The following is a 19,648-nucleotide window of genomic DNA, read 5'->3' on the forward strand; positions in this document are numbered from 1 at the left end:
GATTCAGATTTTTCAGGCCCTGGTAGTCCAACCTGTGTGACATGGATTTACCTTGACTCCCACTGATGCTGCGTCTGTCTTAAGTTTTTAGCCACATACTGCAGATAGTTTTGAGTCTATAGCATTATTGATGAGCTCTCCTTGCTTCCCATTATGAGATAACCTATGTCATGACTGTTGTCTTGGGATCTTCTCATTCTTTTCTTAGAGATATGTGGAAAACTTTAGGTTTACTCCACCAAATGAGAGATAATAATGACAATTAGGCCTTTTTCTGCTCGACTTTCCTTCTCTGCCCTCTTTACTCTGCTGGGACTATACCATATTAGTACAGGTTTGCCTTGCACAGCAGTTTTGCTCTTGAGTCCCAAAGGGCCAAAAACCTCTTTTACTCTCAACATTCCTTTCATCTTATCTTAAAGTTTCTCCTCTCTGGAACTTCAGCTTGGAGAGGGTAGGTCAGAAAATGTACTTGTTTCTTTTGCTGCTTTCTCTCTCTCTGTTTTCCTTCTCTTCCCAAAGTTCACTGGCAAAGAAAAGAATAAGCTTTCACATTTCTTTCTGTCTTATTTGGACTTCTTCTATATATACATCTTCTATATGAAAGTCTATGATTAAGATGATCAGATCTTCATTTGTTAAAGAGGGGGATAAAAAATTTAGAAAATTATTTTTTTATTATACTTTAAATTCTGGGGTACATGTGCAGAATGTGTAGGTTTGTTACATAGGTATACATGTGCCATGGTGGTTTGCTGCACCCATCAACCCGTCATCTACATTACGTATTTCTCCTAATGCTATCCCTCCCCTTGCCTCCCACCCCCTGACAGGCCCTGGTGTGTGATGTTCCTCTCCGTGTGTCCATGTGTTCTTGTTGTTCAACTCCCACTTATGAGTGAGAACACGCGGTGTTTGGTTTTCTGTTCCTGTGTTAGTTTGCTGAGAATGATAGTTTCCAGCTTCATCCATGTTCCTGTAAAAGACATGAACTCATTCTTTTTCTATGGCTGAATAGTATTCCATGGTGTATAAATGCCGCATTTTCTTTATCCAGTTTATCATTGTTGGGCATGTGGGTTGGTTCCAAGTCTTTGCTATTGTGAATAGTGCTGCAATAAACATACATGTGCATGTGACTTTATAGTAGAATGATTTATAATCCTTTGGGAATATACCCAGTAATGGGATTGCTGGGTCAAATGATATTTCTGGTTCTAGATCCTTGAAGAATCACCACATTGTCTTCCACAATGGTTGAACTAATTTACACTTCCACCAACAGTGTAAAAGCGTACGTATTTCTCCACATCCTCTTCAGCATCTGCTGTTTCCTGAATTTTTAATGATTGCTATTCTAACTGGCGTGAGATGGTATCTCATTGTGGTTTTGATTTTCATTTCTCTAATGACCAGTGATGATGAGCTTTTTATCATGTTTGTTGGCTGCCAAAATGTCTTCTTTTGAGAAGTGTCTGTTCATATCTTTGTCCACTTTTTAATGGGGTTGTTTTTTTTTCTTGTAAATTTAAGTTCCTCATAAATTCTGGATATTATCCCTTTGTCAGATGGATAGATTTCAAAAATTTTCTCCCATTCTGTAGGTTGCCTGTTTACTATGATGATGTTCACTTTCCTATTCTGTACGTTGCCTGCTCACTCTGCTTTCTTTTGCTGTGCAGAAGCTCTTTATTTTAATTAGATCCCATTTGTCAATTTCGGCTTTTGTTGCAGTTGCTTTTGATGTTTTAGTCATGAAGCCGTTGCCTATGCCTATGTCCTGAATGGTACTGCCTAGGTTTTCTTCTAGGGTTTTTATGGCTTTAAGTCTTACATTTAAGTCTTGAATCCATCTTGAGTTAATCTTTGCATAAGGTGTAAGGAAGGGGGAGTCCAGTTTCAGTTTTCTGCATATGGCTAGCCAGTTTTCCCAGCACCATTTATTAAATAGGGAGTTCTTTCCCCCATTGCTTGTTTTTGTCAGGTTTGTTAAACATCAGATGGTTGTAGATGTGTGGTGTTATTTCTGAGGCCTCTGTTCTGTTCCATTGTTCTATATATCTGTTTCGGTACCAGTCTTCTTGTTTTGGTTACTATAGCCTTGTAGTATAGTTTGAGTCAGGTAGTGTGATGCCTCCAGATTTGTTCTTTTTGCTTAGGATTGTCTTGGCTTATATGGGCTCTTTTTTGGTTCCATATGAAACTTAAAGTAGTTTTCTCTAATTCTGTGAAGAAAGTCAGTGGTAGCTTGATGGGAATAGCATTGAATCTATATATTACTTTGGGCAGTATGGTCATTTTCATGGTATTGATTCTTTCTACCCATGAATATGGAATGTTTTTCCACTTGTTTGTGTCCTCTCTTATTTCCTTGAGCAGTGGTTTGTAGTTCTCCTTGAAGAGGTCCTTTACATCCCTTGTAAGTTGTATTCCTAGGCATTTTATCCTCTTGGTAGCAACTGTGAATGGGAGTTCACTCATGATTTGACTCTGTCTATTATCGTGTATAGGAGCGCTTGTAATTTTTGCGCATTGATTTTGTATCCTGAGACTGCTGAAGTTGCTCATTAGCTTAAGCAGTTTTGGGACTGAGATGATGGAGTTTTCTAAATATACAGTCATATAATCTGCAAACACAGACAATATGACTTCCTGTCTTCCTGTTTGAGTACCCTTTATTTCTTTCTCTTGCCTGATTGCTCTGGCCAGAACTTCCAATACTATGTTTAATTGGAGTGGTGAGAGAGGGCATCCGTGTCTTGTGCCAGCATTCAAAGGGAATGCTTCCAGCTTTTGCCCATTCAGTATGATATTGGCTGTGGGTTTGTCATAAATAGCTCTTATTATTTTGAGATATGTTCCATCAGTACCTTGTTTCATGAGTGTTTTTAGCATGAAGGGGTGTTGAAGTTTATTGAAGGCCTTTTCTACATCAATTGAGATAATCATGTGGTTTTTGTCATTGGTTCTGTTTATGTGACAAATTATGTTTATTGATTTGTGTATGTTGAACCACCCTTGCATCCTAGGGATGAAACCAACTTGATTGTGGTGGATAAGCTTTTTGATGTGCTGCTGGATTCGGTTTGCCACTATTTTATTGAGGATTTTTCGCATCAATGTTCATCAGTGTCCTGAAATTTTCTTTTTTTTGTTGTGTCTTTGCCAGGTTTTGGTATCAGGATGATGCTGGCCTCTTAAAATGAGTTAGGGAGGAGTCTCTCTTTTTCTATTGTTTGGAATAGTTTCAGAAGGAATGGTACCAGCTCCTCTTTGTACCTCTGGTAGAATTTGGCTGTGAATCCATCTGGACCTGGGCTTTTTTTGGTTGGTAGGCTATTAATTATTGCCTCAATTTCAGAACTTGTTATTGGTTTATTCAGGGATTTGACTTCCTGGCTTAGTGTTGGGAGGGTGTATGTGTCTAGGAATTTGTCCATTTCTTCTAGATTTTCTAATTTATTTGTGTAGAGGTGTTTATAGTATTCTCTGATGGTAGTTTGTATTTCTGTGAGATCAGTGGTGATACCCCCTTTATCATTTTTATTCTGTCTATTTGATTCTTCTCTCTTTTCCATCTTTTTTTTTTCTTTTTTTTTTTGAGATGGAGTTTCGCTCTGTTGCCCAGGCTGGAGTGCAGTGGCATGATCTTGGCAAGCTCTGCCTCCCAGGTTCACGCCATTCTCCTGCCTCAGCCTCCCAAGTAGCTGGGACTACAGGTGCCTGCCACCATGACTGGCTAATTTTTGTTTTTGTAATTTTAGTAGAGATGGGGTTTCACTTTGTTAGCCAGGATGGTCTTGATCTCCTGACCTCATTTTCTGCCTGTCTCAGCCTCCCAAAGTGCTGGGATTACAGGCATGAGCCACTGCACCCGGCCTGATTCTTTTGTCTTTTCTTTTTTATTAGTCAGGCTAGTGGCCTATCTATTTTTTCAATCTTTTCAAAAATCCAGATCCTGGATTCATTAATTTTTTGAAGAGTTTTTCATGTCTCTGTCTCCTCAGTTCTGCTCTGATCTTAGTTATTTCTTGTCTTCTGCTAGCTTTTGAATTTGTTTGCTCTTGCTTCTCTAGTTCTTTAATTGCAATGTTAGGGCATTGATTTTAGATGTTTCCTGCTTTCTGATGTGAGCATTGTGCTATAAATTTCCCACTAAACACTGCTTCAGCTGTGTCCCAGAGATTCTGGTACATTGTGTCTTTGTTCTCATTGGTTTCAAATAACTTATTTATTTTTACCTTAGTTTTGTTATTTACCTAGTAGCATTTGGGAGCAGGTTGTTCAGTTTCCTTGTAGTTGTGTGGTTTTGAGTGAGTTTCTTAATCCTCATTTCTAATTTGATTGCACTGTGGTCTGAGAGACTGTTTGTTATGATTTCCATTTTTTTACATTTTCTGAGAAGTGTTTTACTTCCAATTATGTGGTCAATATTAGAATAAGTTCTGCGTGGTGGTGAGAAGAATGTATGTTCTGTTGATTTGGGGTGGAGAGTTCTGTAGATGTCTATTAGGTCCTCTTGGTCCAGAGCTGAGTTCAAGTCCTGAATATGCTTGTTAATTTTCTGTTTCATTGATTTGTCTAATATTGACAGTGGGGTGTAAAGTCTCCCACTATTATTGTGTGGGAGTCTAAGTCTATTATTGTCTAGTACGTCTCTAAAAACTTCCTTTTGAATCTGGGTACTCCTGTATTGGGCACATATATAATTAGGATAGTTAGCTCTTCTTGTTGCTTTGATCCCTTTACCATTAAGTAATGCCCTTCTTTGTCTTTTTTGATCTTTGTCGGTTTAAAGTCTGTTTTATCAGAGACAGGATTGAAACCCCTGCTTTTTTTTTTTTAATTTTCATTTGCTTGGTAAATATTCTTCCATCCCTTTATTTTGAGCCTATATGTGTCTTTGCACATGAGATGGGTCTCCTGAATACAGCACACTGATGGGTCTTGACTCTTTATCCATTTTCCCAGTCTGTGTCTTTTAATTGGGGCATTTAGCCCATTTACATTTAAGGTTAATACTGTTATGTGTGAATTTGATTCTGTCATCATGATGTTAACTGGTTATTTTGCACATTAGTTGATGCAGTTTCTTCATAGTGTCGTTGGTCTATATATTTTGGTATGTTTTTGTAGTGGCTGGTACATGTTTTTTCTTTCCATATTTAGTGCTTCCTTTAGGAGCTCTTGTAAGGCAGGCCTGGTAGTGACAAAATCCCTTAGCATTTGCTTGACTGTAAAGGATTTTATTTTTTCTTTGCTTCTGAAGCTTATTTTGGCTGGAAATGAAATTCTGGGTTGAAAAATCTTTTTTTTTTTTTTTTTTTAAGAATGTTGAATATTGGCCCCCACTGTCTTCTGGCTTGTAGGGTTTCTGCAGAGAAATCTGCTGTTAGTCTGATGAGCTTCCCTTTGTGGGTAATCTGACCTTTCTCTCTGGCTGCCCTTAACATTTTTTTCTTTGTTTCAACCTTGGTGAATCTGACAATTATGTGTCTTGTGGTTGCTCTTCTTGAGGAGTATCTTAATGATGTTCTCTGTATTTCCTGAATTTGAATGTTGGTCTGCCTTGCTAGGTTGGGGAAGTTCTCCTGGATAATATCCTGAAGTGTGTTTTCCAGCTTGGTTGCATTCTTCCCATCAGTTTCAGGTACACCAATGAATTGTACGTTTGGTTTTTTCACGTAGTCCCATATTTATTGCAGGCTTCATTCGTTCCTTTTCATTCTTTTTTCTCTAATCTTGTCTTCATCCTTTATTTCATTAATTTGATTTTCAATCTCTGATATCCTTTCTTCCGCTTGATCGATTTGACTCTTGATACTTGTGTATGCTTCACAAAGTTCTCGTGCTGTGTTTTTCAGCTTCTTGAGGTCATTTATGTTCTTCTCTAAACTGATTATTCTAGTTAGCATTTCCTGTAACCTTTTATCAAGGTTCTTAGCTTCCTTGCATTGGGTTAGAACATGCTTCTTTAGCTTGGAAGAGTTTGGTATTACCCACCTTCTGAAGCCTACTTCTGTCAATTCGTCAAACTCATTCTCCATCCAGTTGTGTTCCCTTGCTGGCGAGGAATTGTGATCCTTTGGAGGAGAAGATGCATTCTGGTTTTTGGAATTTTCAGCCTTTTGGTGCTGTTTTTTCCTCATCATCATGGATTTATCTACTGTTACTCTTTAATGCAGAGGACCTTTGGATTGAGTTTTTGTGTGTGTGTCCTTTTTGTTGATGTTGATGTTATTGCTTTCTGTTTGCTAGTTTTCCTCCTAACAATCAGTCCCCTCTTCTGCAGATCTGCTGGAGTTTGCTGGAGGTCCACTCCAGACCCTGTTTTCCTGGGCATCACCAGTGGAGGCTGCAGAACAGCAAAGATTGCTGCCTGCTCCTTCCTTTGGAATCTTCATCCCAGAGGAGCACCCGCCAGATGCCAGTCGGAGCTCTCCTGTATGAGGTGTCTGTCGACCCCTGCTTGGAGGTCTCATTCAGTCAGGAGGCAGTCTCTCTGTAGCACAGCTTGAACACTGTGCTGGGAGATATGCTGGGAGCCGGCAGGCAGGAACGTTTAAGTCTGCTGAAGCTGCACCCACAGCCACGTCTTCCCCCAGGTGCTCTGTCCCAGGGAGATGGGGCTTTTATCTGTAAGTCCCTGACTGGGGCTGCTGTCTTCCTTTCAGAGAGGCCCTGCCCAGAGAGGAGGAATCTAGAGAGGCAGTCTGGCTATAGGAGCTTTGCTGCACTGAGGTGGGCTCTGCCCAGTCTGACCTTCCCAGTGGCTTTATTTACACTGTGAGGGGAAAACTGCCTGCTCAAGCCTCAGTAATGGTGGACACCCCTCCCCCCACCAACCTGGAGTGTCCCAGGCAGATTTCAGACTGCGTGCTGGCAGTGAGAATTTCCAGCCTGTGATCTTAACTTGTTGGGCTCCATGTGGGTGGGACCTGTTTAGCAACACCACTTGGCTCCCTGGCCTCAGCCACCTTTCAGGGTAGTGAATGCTTCTTGTCTTGCTGGGGTTCCAGGCACCACTGGGGTACAGAAATAAAACTCCTGCAGCTAGCTTGGTGTCTGCTCAAATGACAGCCCAGTTTTGTGCTTGAAACCCAGGGCCCTGGTGGTGTAGGCACCTGAGGGAATCTCCTGTTCTGTGGGTTGCAAAAACCATGGGAAAAGCGTAGTATCTGGGCTGGATAGCACTGTCCCTCATGGCATAGTCCCTCAAAGTTTCCCTTGGCTAGGGGATGGAGTTCCCTGACCCCTTGTGCTTCCCTAGTGAGGCAACACCACCCTGCTTCAGCTTACCCTCTGTGAGCTACACCCACTGCTTAACCAGTCCCAATGAGATGAACCTGGTACCTCAGTTGGAAATGCAGAAGTCACCTGCCTTCTGCATTGGTCTCACTGGGAGCTGCAGACTGGAGCTGTTCCTATTCAGCCATCTAGAAAGTTATTTTTACAAAGCCTGACTTTCAAGACTATTTTTTATCCTTATTGAGTTGAAATTTTCATTTTGTGGTCCAAGTGATTACTACATTTTTTTCTCTTTATATTAATGGGGCAACAACACTGATCTATTCACCTCACTTTCCAAGGAAGATGGATACCTTAGTGTGTCTGTAAGGAATGTAAAAGAGACAAGCCTGTTAATATACTTCAAAAAATATTATGCTTTTTTCCCTAGGGAACAAGTGACTGTTTTAGTCATTCTAGCTTGCATATGACATTAATTGAAGATTGGGTTGGTCTAGGTCAAAAGAAAATGTGGCCTATGTTCTTTGGTAGGGTGGTAATAGCTGAAATGTTCCTTAACTCTGTCCACTAATGATATCTTTTAGCTTGACCTCTTGAGAACCCAGTCTCACTTGTCAAGCTGTTTCTTGAGGTTTGGGTGAAGCAGATGATCCAATCCTGTTGCAGCATGAATCTTTTAGAGTATGGCAATAAGAGAATTGTAGATATTGACAAAATTTCTGGAAGGACTACTTTTGAAAAATTAATTAAAATTGGTTTATTAAAAATCCCAAGAATATTTTCTACATGAGATTTAGATAAACAAAATAAAACATAGAAAAGAAAAATGTTTTTCCTGCCATGTGTAATGCACTTTTGAATACTTTTATAGTTAAATTTTATTTGAGATGGTCCATCCAAGTACCAGACTTGCATTATACCTGATAGATTAATACCATTAACACCATGAGAATGTATTATCTTTGCATAATTAAAATGCATTTTCTTTACTAGAATATAAGCAACTTGAGATCAGGATTGTATCTTATTCACTTCTGTGTCAGGAGTCTAGCATGATAACTGGAACATTGTAAATATTTAACACATGTTTGCCATCTGTCTGGATATTTGCTGATCTCTGAATAGAAGATTTGTGAAAGAGAACACACAGGAATGATGCACCTCTCTTTTTAGTGATGTATGTTTGGGACAATATTCCATGCCAAAGGAGTCTAAAGATTTAAATTTCCATTTGTGTTGACCCTACAGTGATTTTGAACAGCCCGATTTAATAATAGGAGCAGTTGGGGGAGAAGTAGATTTCTTGGCAATCCAATCTAGTTTAAAACACCATGAAATGCCTTGGTTATTATATATTTCACTAGGTAACAAGCCAGGAATCTTATAACATTTGTGACATTGACAGGAGTTTAGAAATGAATACTGTGTAAGGTTTCATTTTGATGCATTGTAGTTCTCTTTATTGTGATATCTTGTGCTCATACCATCATCGTGAAATACCATGGTGACTTTTAAAAATTATTATATCTATGTAGAAATGTTAAAAAAATTAAAAGACCTTTTGAAAGATGAACAGAAAAATTAGTTTCTTGATTTCTAATTCATGTGTTGCAAGTCTTTGCTTTTTAGGACTTGCCAAATGTTTGTCTTCCCAATTTTCTAGTTTGGTATAAAGTAAAGGGGCGTGTTTGGTATAAAAGTTTATAGAGTTTTAATGGCAAGGATAAAGCATTGTTGGTTTCAGTCGAAAAGTGTTTTGAACATTATCTTTAAAATGCTATGTCCATTGGCTTGTTGGAAAATCAATAGGTCATGAAAATATTAAATTAAAAGTTTATACATGTAATGTAGATGTATATTTGTGATAAACATATTATATAATCGTACTGTAGCACAAGTCTTGTCACTTTGTAAAAGGCTCCAATATTATGATTACTGAGTGTTCAGGAAAGCCAGTGCATTCTTTCAGTGGTTATAAAAAGATCTGGCAGATATGGCAAGGTAAGCAGTTTACAAGTATCTTTGAGGGATTTTTAGTTCAGGTTGCCCAACCAAAACAAGATTATTATTTGGCATGTTTACAGATATGGATATGCAGGGAAGCAGGCCTTATGGCTTAATGAAGTCAGAGAATATTCATTAACAAATTGGTTCTGTCAATGATGGATTATGCCTGCAAGAAGTTAACTTGAATACAATCTAGTGGCCATGGTCATAGAGCATAGAGCAACACAAATTTTTTACGTCCCTTCAGGCTGTCTTTTCTCTTGGCTTAGCTTTTAACAAGCTCCACATGCAAAATTGGATGATCTTGGTTGTTGTAAAGTGGCCTCAACATGTACATTTTGGGAAAGGGGAGAAACACTTGGATTAAATTTGTGTGTTAATCTTTTATGATGTGTGTGGATCAGACTTTGGGGAGGAAACTGATAGCTTCATGGTGAAATGTTGGCATACCATTTCTAACTTACATTTGCCAGTTAAAAGGGGGAAGTGTTCAGGGTCAAAAACATTGATTTATTTGCTTCCTATGAAGGCAATGAATCAACAAAATGATTGTGTCATTGTAATATTTGGAATCAAAGTCCAGGGTGAATTAGGGCCATTTAACTTGTTCTTAAGCCAGTTGGTTGGAATGGACTCTTCATTTCTTTGTAATCTTTGTTAGGTTTAGTAAGGAGGCATGGAATGGCTGGTAGAATAGGGTCATCTTCATGTAGACTAAAAGTATGGAGATTTAAAATCTAGAGCAATGTTCACTGGAAACAGTTTCACGGCTATCTGTTGGCATCATTTTATAATACTTTTCAATTTTTCTTTGTATAAGTCACCTTTAACAGAACATCCATCTCTTCCTTGAGGTCATACTTCAGAACAAAGAATGCCCAAATCTCATGATGTAACACAACAAATACTTAATTCTCACCCATGCCACGTGTCCAGAAATTATTGGCAGTATCTGTCCTATACACTTAGGGATACAGGTTGACAGAGATTCTACTTCAACCCATAGTTTCATGATTGCGTAGAAAAAGGAAACAGTAAATTATGCACTATCTCTTAAAGCTTCCACCCTGAAGTGATATAATTCATTCAAATTTAATTTAATTTTTAAAAAATTTAATATTTTTCAGAGATGGGGTCTTGTTATGTTGCTTAGGCTGGTCTTGGACTCCTGGGCTCAAGCAATCCTCCCATCTACTCACCTCAGCCTCTAGAGACACTGCAATTACAGGGAGTAGCCACTGCGCCTCGCTTCACTCGTGTTTTATTGGCCAAACCAAGTCAATATTTGCTTACCCTTCAGTCTTAAAGGTTTTCTCCTTTGTTTTCTTCTGGAAGCTCTATAAATTCAACATTTAGATCTATAGGCCATTTGGGGTGTTTTTTTGTGTGTGTAGTATGAGACGTGTTTAGTTTCACTTTTTCCCATATGGATTTCCAGTTGTTCCAGCATAGTTTGTTGAAAAGAGTCTCCTCTCCCCATCGAATTATTTGTATCTTTGTAAAAAATAAATTGACCCTATATGCAATGGTCCATTACTGGGCTGTCTATTTTATTTGTCTGTCCTTAGGCTAATGCATACTGTTCTTTAAAATATAACTATAAATATTCAAATAAATATTGCAAGCCCTGCAACTTTGTTCTTTTTCAAAATTGTTTTTACTGTTATATGTCTCTTTTGTTTCCATATAAATATTATAATCAAGTTTTTACCTTTTAGAAAAAACCTGATAGAATTTTGATTAGGACTGTATTGAATCTTTGGATCAATTTTATTGAGTTTCCCAATATCTTTCATCTACACAGGTCTTTAATTGTTCTCAGCCATGTTTTATAATTTTCAGTGTACATATTTTATTAAATTTATCCCTAAATATCTCATTTTTATGTTATTATAAATAGGATTATTTTCTAAATCTCATCTTCTAATTGTTTATGCTGGGATATATCACCCTAACTGAGTCTTGCATATTGATTTTGTATCATGCAAATTTGCTAAGTTTGGTTCTTAATTCTTGTCACTTTTTGGGTAAATTTTTTAGTATTTTGTGTGTACAGTCATGTCTTGCAAATTAAGACAATTTTAGCTCTTTTTTTCCAAGTAGTATGACTTTTATTTCTTTTCTTGCATGGTTTCTTGAGTACAACCTCAAACACAATGTGAAACAGAAGTTACAGCAGACATCTTTGCATTGTCTTCACTACTAGTGAAACAGTGTAATATCATACTATTAAGCATGATGTTAGCTGTAGATATTTAGTAGATGCTTTTTCTCAGGTTTTATTCTAGTTGCAGTTTTCTGAGATTTTAAAATTATGAATAAGTGTTGAATTTTTGTCAAATGCTTTCTCTGCATTTATTGAGATGCTCTGATATCTTTTTAATTTGGTTAGTATGGTGGATTATATTATTTTCAAATATTATACCAACCTTGTATTCTTGAGAAAACCACACTTGGACATGATGTATTATACCTTTTATGTATTAGTGGATTTAATTGGCTTGCACTTTTATTAAAGATTTTTGCCTCTGTGTACATGGGGAATATTGGTCATTTTTTTTTTTTTTTTTGAGACAAGGTCTAAGTCTTGCTCTGTTGCCCAGACTACAGTGGTGCAATCATGGCTCACTGCAGCCTCGACTTTTTGGGTTCAAGTGATCCTCTCACCTTAGCCTCCTGAGTAACTGGGACCACAAGTGTGTGCCACTATGTTCGGTTAAGTTTTACATTTTTTTGTGGAGGTGGGGTCTTGCCATCTTGCCCTGGCTGATCTCAAACTCCTGTACTCAAGCAATCCTCCCATCTCAGCCTCCCAAATTGCTGGGATTACAGGCATAAGCCACTGCCCCCAACCTGGTCTTTTCTTTTCTTGTAATGCTTTTGCCTCATATTGGTATTGGGAAAGCCCTGTTTCACAAAATCAGTTGAGAAATGGTTTCTCTTCCTCTATTTTCTAAAAGAGTTCTTTTTAAAACTCTTTGAAAATGAAGTCATCTGAGTTTTGAATTTTATTTACAGGAAGGGCTTAATTCTAATAATTTTTTCACTTAAAAATTTAAATAATAGTAACTTTTTTAAAGTGTCTGTAGGATCTTAGTGATATTTCTTCTGTTTTTTGGTAAAAGCCATTTTCTCTTCTGAAAGAATTAAAGCTAATCTTTCATGAGCTGTCTGGTCGGATTCTTATTTCTAATACAGATGCTATCCGGGTCTTAGATGTGATAAACTCCCTGGGGTTTCTATAAGACTCTGAATGCTGTCTGGAGTTAAATGCCTGTTCTCCTCTGAGCTCCTGCAACTCCCTCCAGATCAGTGAGTGGCAGACACTTGGCTGCAGGGAAAAGCCAGGTTCTCCTTGTAGGCTGGAGGAATGGAGATAGGACAGCCTCTGTACCACCTGTTCTTTCTCTTCATGGCTGTCCGTCCTTAGTCCTCAGATCTCAGCATAAATGTCACCTTGTCAGAAGGGCCTTCTCCTGCCACTTTAAATTAAGAAGTCCTTAAATTTTACTGATGCCTTTGATTACTTGGAGCTGCCTGAGGGCAGGAATCGTCCGTCTGGCCTGCCATTACATTCCTCTTATCAACACAGTACCTTGCATTTAGCAGGTTTTCTCTCTCTCTCTCTCTCTATATCTATCTATCTATCTATCTATATATATATATAAAATACTTTAAGTTCTGAGGTACATAGGTAGAATGTGCGGGTTTGTTACATATGTATACATGTGCCGTGTTGGTTTGCTGTACCCATCAACTTGTCATTTACATTAGGTATTTCTCCTAATGCTATCCCTCCCCCAGACCCCACCCCCGACAGTCCCCCTTGTGTGATGTTCCCCTCCCTATGTCCATGTGTTCTCATTGTTCAACTCCCATTTATGAGTGAGAACATGTGGTGTTTGGTTTTCTGTCCTTGTGATAGTTTGCTGAGAATGATGGTTTCCAGCTTCATCTATGTTCCTGCAAAAGACATGAACTCATCCTTTTTTATGGCTGTATAGTATTCCATGGTGTATATGTGTCACATTTTCTTTATCCAGTCTATTACTGATGGACATTTGGGTTGGTTCCAAGATTTTGCTATTGTGAATTGTGCTGCAGTAAACATACATGTGCATGTGTCTTTATAGTAGCATGATTTATAGTCCTTTGGGTATATACCCAGTAATGGGATGGCTGGGTCAAATGGTATTTCTAGTTCTAGATCCCTGAGGAATCACCACACTGTCTTCCACAATGGTTGAACTAATTTACACTCCCACCAACAGTGTTAAAGCATTCCTATTTCTCCACCTCATCTCCAGCATCTGTCATTTCCTGACTTTTTAATGATCACTATCCTAACTGGCATGAGATGGTATCTCATTGTGGTTTTGATTTGCATTTCTCTAATGACCAGTGATGATGAGCATTTTTTTCATATGTCTCTTGGCTGCATAAATACCTTCTTTTGAGAAGTGTCTGTTCATATCCTTTGCCCAATTTTTGATGAGGTTTTTTTTTCTTATAAATTTGTTGAAATTCTTTGTAGATTCTGGATAATAGCCCTTTGTCAGATGGATAGATGGCAAACATGGTCTTCCATTCTGTAGGTTGCCTGTTCACTCTGATGATAGTTTCCTTTGCTCTGCAGAAGCTCTTTAGTTAAATTAGATCCCATTTGTCTATTTTGGCTTTTGTTACCATTGCTTTTGTTGTTTTAGTCATGAAGTCCTTGCCCATGCCTATGTCCTGAATGGTATTGCCTAGGTTTCCTTCTAAGGTTTTCATGGTTTTAGGTCTTACATTTAAGTCTTTTATCTATCTTGAGTTAATTTTTGTATAAGGTGTAAGGAAGGGATCCAGTTTCAGCTTTCTACATATGGCTACCCACTTTTCCATTTATTAAATATGGAATCCTTTCCCCATTGTTTGTTTTTGTCAGGTTTGTCAAAGATCAGATGGTTGTAGACGTGTGGTGTTATTTCTGAGGCCTCTGTTCTGTTCCATTGGTCTATATATCTGTTTTGGTACCAGTATCATGCTGTTTTGATTACTGTAGCCTTGTAGTATAGTTTGAAGTCAGGTAGCGTGATGCCTCCAGCTTTGTTCTTTTTGCTTAGGATTGTCTTGTCTATGTGGGCTCTTTTTTGGTTCCATATGAACTTTAAAATAGTTTTTTTCCAATTCTGTGAAGAAAGTCAGTGGTAGCTCGATGGCAATAGCATTGAATCTATAAATTACTTTGGGCAGTATGACCATTTTCACGATATTGAGTCTTCCTATCCATGAGCATGGAATATTCTTCCATTTGTTTGTGTCCTCTTTTATTTTGCTGAGCAGTGGTTTATAGTTCTCCTTGAAGAGGTCCTTCACATCCCTTGTAAGTTGGATTCCTAGGTATTTCATTCTCTTTGTAGTAATTGTGAATGGGAGTTCACTCATGATTTGGGTCTCGGTTTGTCTGTTGTTGGTGTATAGGAATGCTTGTGATTTTTGCACATTGATCTTGTATCCTGAGACTTTGCTGAAGTTGCTTATCAGCTTAAGGAGATTTTGGGCTGAGACAATGGGGTTTTCTAAATATACAGTCATGTTATCTGCAAACAGAGACAATTTGACTTCCTTTTTTCCTAATCGAATACCCTTTATTTCTTTCTCTTGCCTGACTGCCCTGGCCAGAACTTCCAATACTATGTTGAATAGGAGTGGTGAGAGAAGGTGTCCTTGTGTTGCACTGGTTTTCAAAGGGAATGCTTCCTGTTTTTGCCCATTCAGTATGATATTGGCTGTGGGTTTGTCATAAATATCTCTTATTATTTTGAGATATGTTCCATCAATACCTAGTTTACTGAGAGTTTTTAGCATGAATGACTGTTGAATTTTGTCGAAGGCCTTTTCTTATCTGTTTCTCAATAGATAATCGTGGTTTTTTGTCGTTGCTTCTGTTTATGTGATGGATTATGTTTATTGCTTTGTGTATGTTGAACCAGCCTTGCATATCAGGGATGAAGCCAACTTGATCGTGGTGGATAAGCTTTTTTATATGCTGCTGGATTCGGTTTGCCAGTATTTTATTGAAGATTTTCACATCAATGTTCATCAGGGTATTGGCCTAACATTCTCTTTTTTTGTTGTTGTGTCTCTGCCAGGCTTTGGTGTCAGGATGATGCTGGCCTCATAAAATGAGGTAAGGAGGATTCCCTCTTTTTCTATTGATTGGAATAGTTTCAGAAGGAATGGTAACAGCTCCTCTTTGTAGCTCTGGCAGAATTTGGCTGTGAATCCGTCTGGACCTGGGCTTTTTTTGGTTGGTAAGCCTACCAATTATTGTCTCAATTTTTTTGGTTGGTAAGCCTTAATTATTGCCTCAAGTTCAGAACCCGTTGTTGGTCTATTCAGAGATTTGACTTCTTCGTGGCTTAGTCTTGGGAGGGTGTATGTGTCCAGGAATTTATCCATTTCTTCTGGATTTTCTAATTTATTTGCATAGAGGTGTTTATAGTATTCTCTGATGGTAGTTTGTATTTCTGTGGGATTGGTGGTGATATCTCCTTAATCATTTTTATTGTGTCTATTTGATTCTTCTCTCTTTTCTTCTTTATTAGTCTTGCTAGCAGTGCATCTGTTTTGTTGATCTTTTCAAAAAACCAGCTCTTGGATTCATTGATTTTTTAAAGATTTTTTTGTGTCTCTATCTCCTTCAGTTCTGCTCTGATCTTAGTTATTTCTTGTCTTCTGCTAGCTTTTGAATTTGTTTGCTCTTGCTTCTCTAGTTCTTTTAATTGTGATGTTAGGGTGTGGATTTTAGATTTTTCCTACTTTCTCTTGTGGGCATTTAGTGTTATAGAGATATTTCTTCTTTTAATCTCAATATTAGTAATTGTCTTTTCTCTCTTTTTTATCTAGAGGTTTTTCAATTTTATTGTACTTTTTCATGAACTGGCTTGTATTTAATTGATTTTTCTCTTTTCTCTTCTATTTTATTGTTTTTCACTTAAATCTTCATTATTTCTTACTTTGGGTTTAATTTGCCCTCCTTTTCCTAGCTCCTTAAGCTGAATGTTTAGATAATTTATTTTTGAACATTTATTCTTTTCTAATATAACCATTTAAAGCTATACATTTTCTTCTAAACATTGTTTTAGGTGGTCCCACAAATTTTGGCGTGTTGTGTTCTCATTATTCTTTAGTTCAAAATATTTTCTAAGTTCCTTGTGATTTTTTTGACTTATGTACTGTATAGAAACATAATGTTCAATCTTCACATATTTTGGAAGTTTTCCAGCTACAAGCCAGGAAAGCCAGGGATTTCCAGAAACCCCCAGAAGCTTGAAGAGGCAAGGAAGAGGCAAGGAAGAATTCTTCCCTAGAACCTTCAGAGGAAGCATGACTGCTGACAGCATGATTTTGGGCTTCTAGCCTCCAGAACTATGAGAGACTAAGCTTCTGTTGTTTAGAGCCATCTGATTTTTGTAATTTATTATGGAAGTCCCAGAAAACTAATATACTTGGTGATATTATAATTCTATGTTTGTCTTTTTAAGGAACTGTCAAATTAATTCACTGGTGCCTGCATCATATTACAGTCCCACCAGCAATGAGGTTTCTCCTCCTCACCAACAATTGGTTTCAACACCAATAATTCTCTTCCTTTTTTTTTCTTTTTTTTTAAAGACAGTCAAATTTAGCAGTGGAGAGTTGTATACCAACTTCAGTGATGCTGATGTTAATAAGTTCTGGTAAACCACCATCATCAGGCCAGTGATTCTCTTCCTTACTATCCTCGGACCAGCGATTCTCTTCCTTTCTTTTCCTCACCAATAATTCTTTTCATTTTCTTTTTAAAAAAATTATAACCATCCTAGTGGGTATAAAGTGGTATTGCATTGCAGTTTTGATTTGCATTTCTTTAGCAACTAACAATATTCAGCATATTCAGCATCTTTTCATGTGCTTATTTGCCACTTGTGTATCTTTTTTGGAAAAGTATCTATTAAAATCTGTTATCCATTTTAAATTGGGTTATTTATCTCTTTATTGTTGAATTGTAAGGATTCTTTAAACATTCTGGTTACTAGACCCTCATCAAATATATGATTTGCAATATTTTCTCTGATTTTGTGGGTTGTCTTTTCTTTTTTTCCTTTTATTTTGAGTTGACATGTAATAATTGTATATATTTATGGGATACAGGGTGATATTCTGATACATGTATGCAATGTGTGATGGTCAAATCACGGTAATCAGCATATCCATTACCTCAAACATTTATTATTTTTCTATGAGACCCCATCTCCAAAAAAAAAGAGTTCCCTTTGTCTTTCAATCCTTGCCAGCATTTGTTATTTTTTGTCTTTTTGATAATAGCCATTCTAACTGGGGTGAGACGAGGTCTCATTGTGGTTTTGATGTGCATTTCCCTGATAATTACTGATGTTGAGCATTTTTTTAATATACCTGTTGGTACTTTGTATGTCTTCTTTTGAGAGTTGTCTATTCAGCTCATTTACCCAAAGAGTATACTCTTGATAGACATTTGGAACAACCTTTCTCAAAAAGTGTGTTCTGAAAAAATAAAAGAAAGATTAGTTTCATAAAATATTTATGTGGATTACTGGGGGAAAAATTGTTCATTGAATTACTTATAGCACTTGTGTTCTATGGTTTACACTATGGATTTAGGAAAACAAAGAAAAGCCCTTGGTATGTGGTTAGAACTTTACAAGACACACTTACGTACACAAGTATGATTGTAAATTATAAGCTCTAGACCTCTGCCCAAATGTCCTGAGTAAAGTCTTTCTTTACTGGCTTCCAAGTCCTACAGAGGCTGTCACTATCACCTGTACTTAAGTTGAACTTCAAAGTCTGATGGAAACATGTAGGAATGTGAAGCAGCACAGCTGCTATCTTAGACTCTTTGAAAGACTTTAAATTAGTTGCTTTGCTATTCTTGGGTTTAGTCTTTCCCTCTGCAGTGTGCTTTCTTGTGTGCATTTTATTTTTATTTTTTATTGTAAATTGACAATTTATAATCGTATAAATTTATGGGATAAAAAGTGATATTGCGTTTTATGAATATGATGTTAAATAATTAAATAGAGCTAGTTAACATATCCATCACTTCAAATACTTAGCATATTTGTGATGAGAATATTTGAAATGTACCCTTAGTTTAGAAATGTACATTACTCTAAAACTGTATGCACTATGTTGCATACAGTTGTAAAAAAAAAATTCCTTCTGTCTGAGATTTTTTACCCTTTCACCATAATCTTATTCCTTCTGCTTGAGATTTTGTACCTTTTGATCATAATCTTCCCATCTCTCCCAACCCCTAACCTCTGTAACCACCATTCTACTCTTTGCTTCTATAAGTTCGATTGTTTTAGATTTCACATATAAATGAGTACATGCAGGATTCGTCTTTCTTTGCCTGGCTTATTTCACTTAGGATAATGTTCTCCAATTCCATCCATGTTTTCAGAAATGACAGAATTTTCTTCTTTTTAAAAGACTGAATAGTATCCCACTGCATATGTAGACCACATTTTATTTATTTATTCATCTGCTGATGGACATTTTACTTGATTCCATAACTTGGCTATTGTGAATAGTGCTGCAATAAATGTAGGACTGCCAACACCTCTTCAACCAACTGATTTGACATTGTTTGGGTAAATACTCAGAAGTGGGATTGTTGGATCATGGTAAATCTATTTTTAATTTTTTGAGAAACCATACAGTTTTCCTTAATAGCTGTCCTAATTTACATTCCTAGCAATAGTAGAATGTTGAACCACCAAGGGTTCCCTTTTCGTCACATTCTTGCCAATACTTATCTTTCATCATTTTTATAATAGTCATTCTGAGAGGTGTGAAGTGCTACCTTCTTGTGGTTTTAGCTTGCATTTCCCTAATGGTTAGCAATATTGAGCATTTAAAAAATATGTCTGTTGGCCATTTGTATGTCTTTTTTTTTTTTTTTTTTTTCTTTTTAAGACGGAGTCTCACTCTGTCGCCCAGGCTGGAGTGCAGTGGCATGATCTTGGCTCACTGCAAGCTCCGCCTCCTGGGTTCACGCCGTTCTCCTGCCTCAGCCTCCCAAGTAGCTGGGACTACAGGCACCTGCCACCACACCCGGCTAATTTTTTGTATTTTTAGTAGAGATGGGGTTTCACCGTGTTAGCTGGAATGGTCTCGATCTCCTGACCTCGTGATCTGCCCTCCTCGGCCCAAAGTGTGTATGTCTTCTTTTGAGAAAGTCTGTTTAGGCCCCATGCCCATTTTTTAACTGAGTTTTTGTTTTTTTGCTACTGAGTTGTTTGAGCTCCTTGTATATTTTGGATATTAACCAATTATTGGATATATGGATTGCAAATATTTTCTCCCAATTTGTAGATTTTCT

At 37.4% G+C, this 19,648-nt stretch overlaps 1 protein-coding gene across 1 annotated transcript in view; it reads left to right on the forward strand.

Annotated features, from left to right (window-relative positions):
* XKR9 (XK related 9) overlaps window positions 1-17,250 on the forward strand; it is a 178,618-nt gene extending 161,368 nt beyond the window's left edge. Inside the window, exon 4 of the mRNA XM_063726688.1 lies at window positions 15,390-17,250. Coding sequence (XP_063582758.1) covers window positions 15,390-15,421 — 32 coding nt within the window. The 3' untranslated portion in view covers window positions 15,422-17,250. The remainder of the gene's footprint in view (window positions 1-15,389) is intronic.
* The last annotated feature ends 2,398 nt before the right edge of the window (window positions 17,251-19,648 follow it).

Source organism: Pongo abelii, chromosome 7 (genome assembly GCF_028885655.2).
Source record: "Pongo abelii isolate AG06213 chromosome 7, NHGRI_mPonAbe1-v2.0_pri, whole genome shotgun sequence".
Taxonomy (NCBI): Eukaryota; Metazoa; Chordata; class Mammalia; order Primates; family Hominidae; genus Pongo; species Pongo abelii.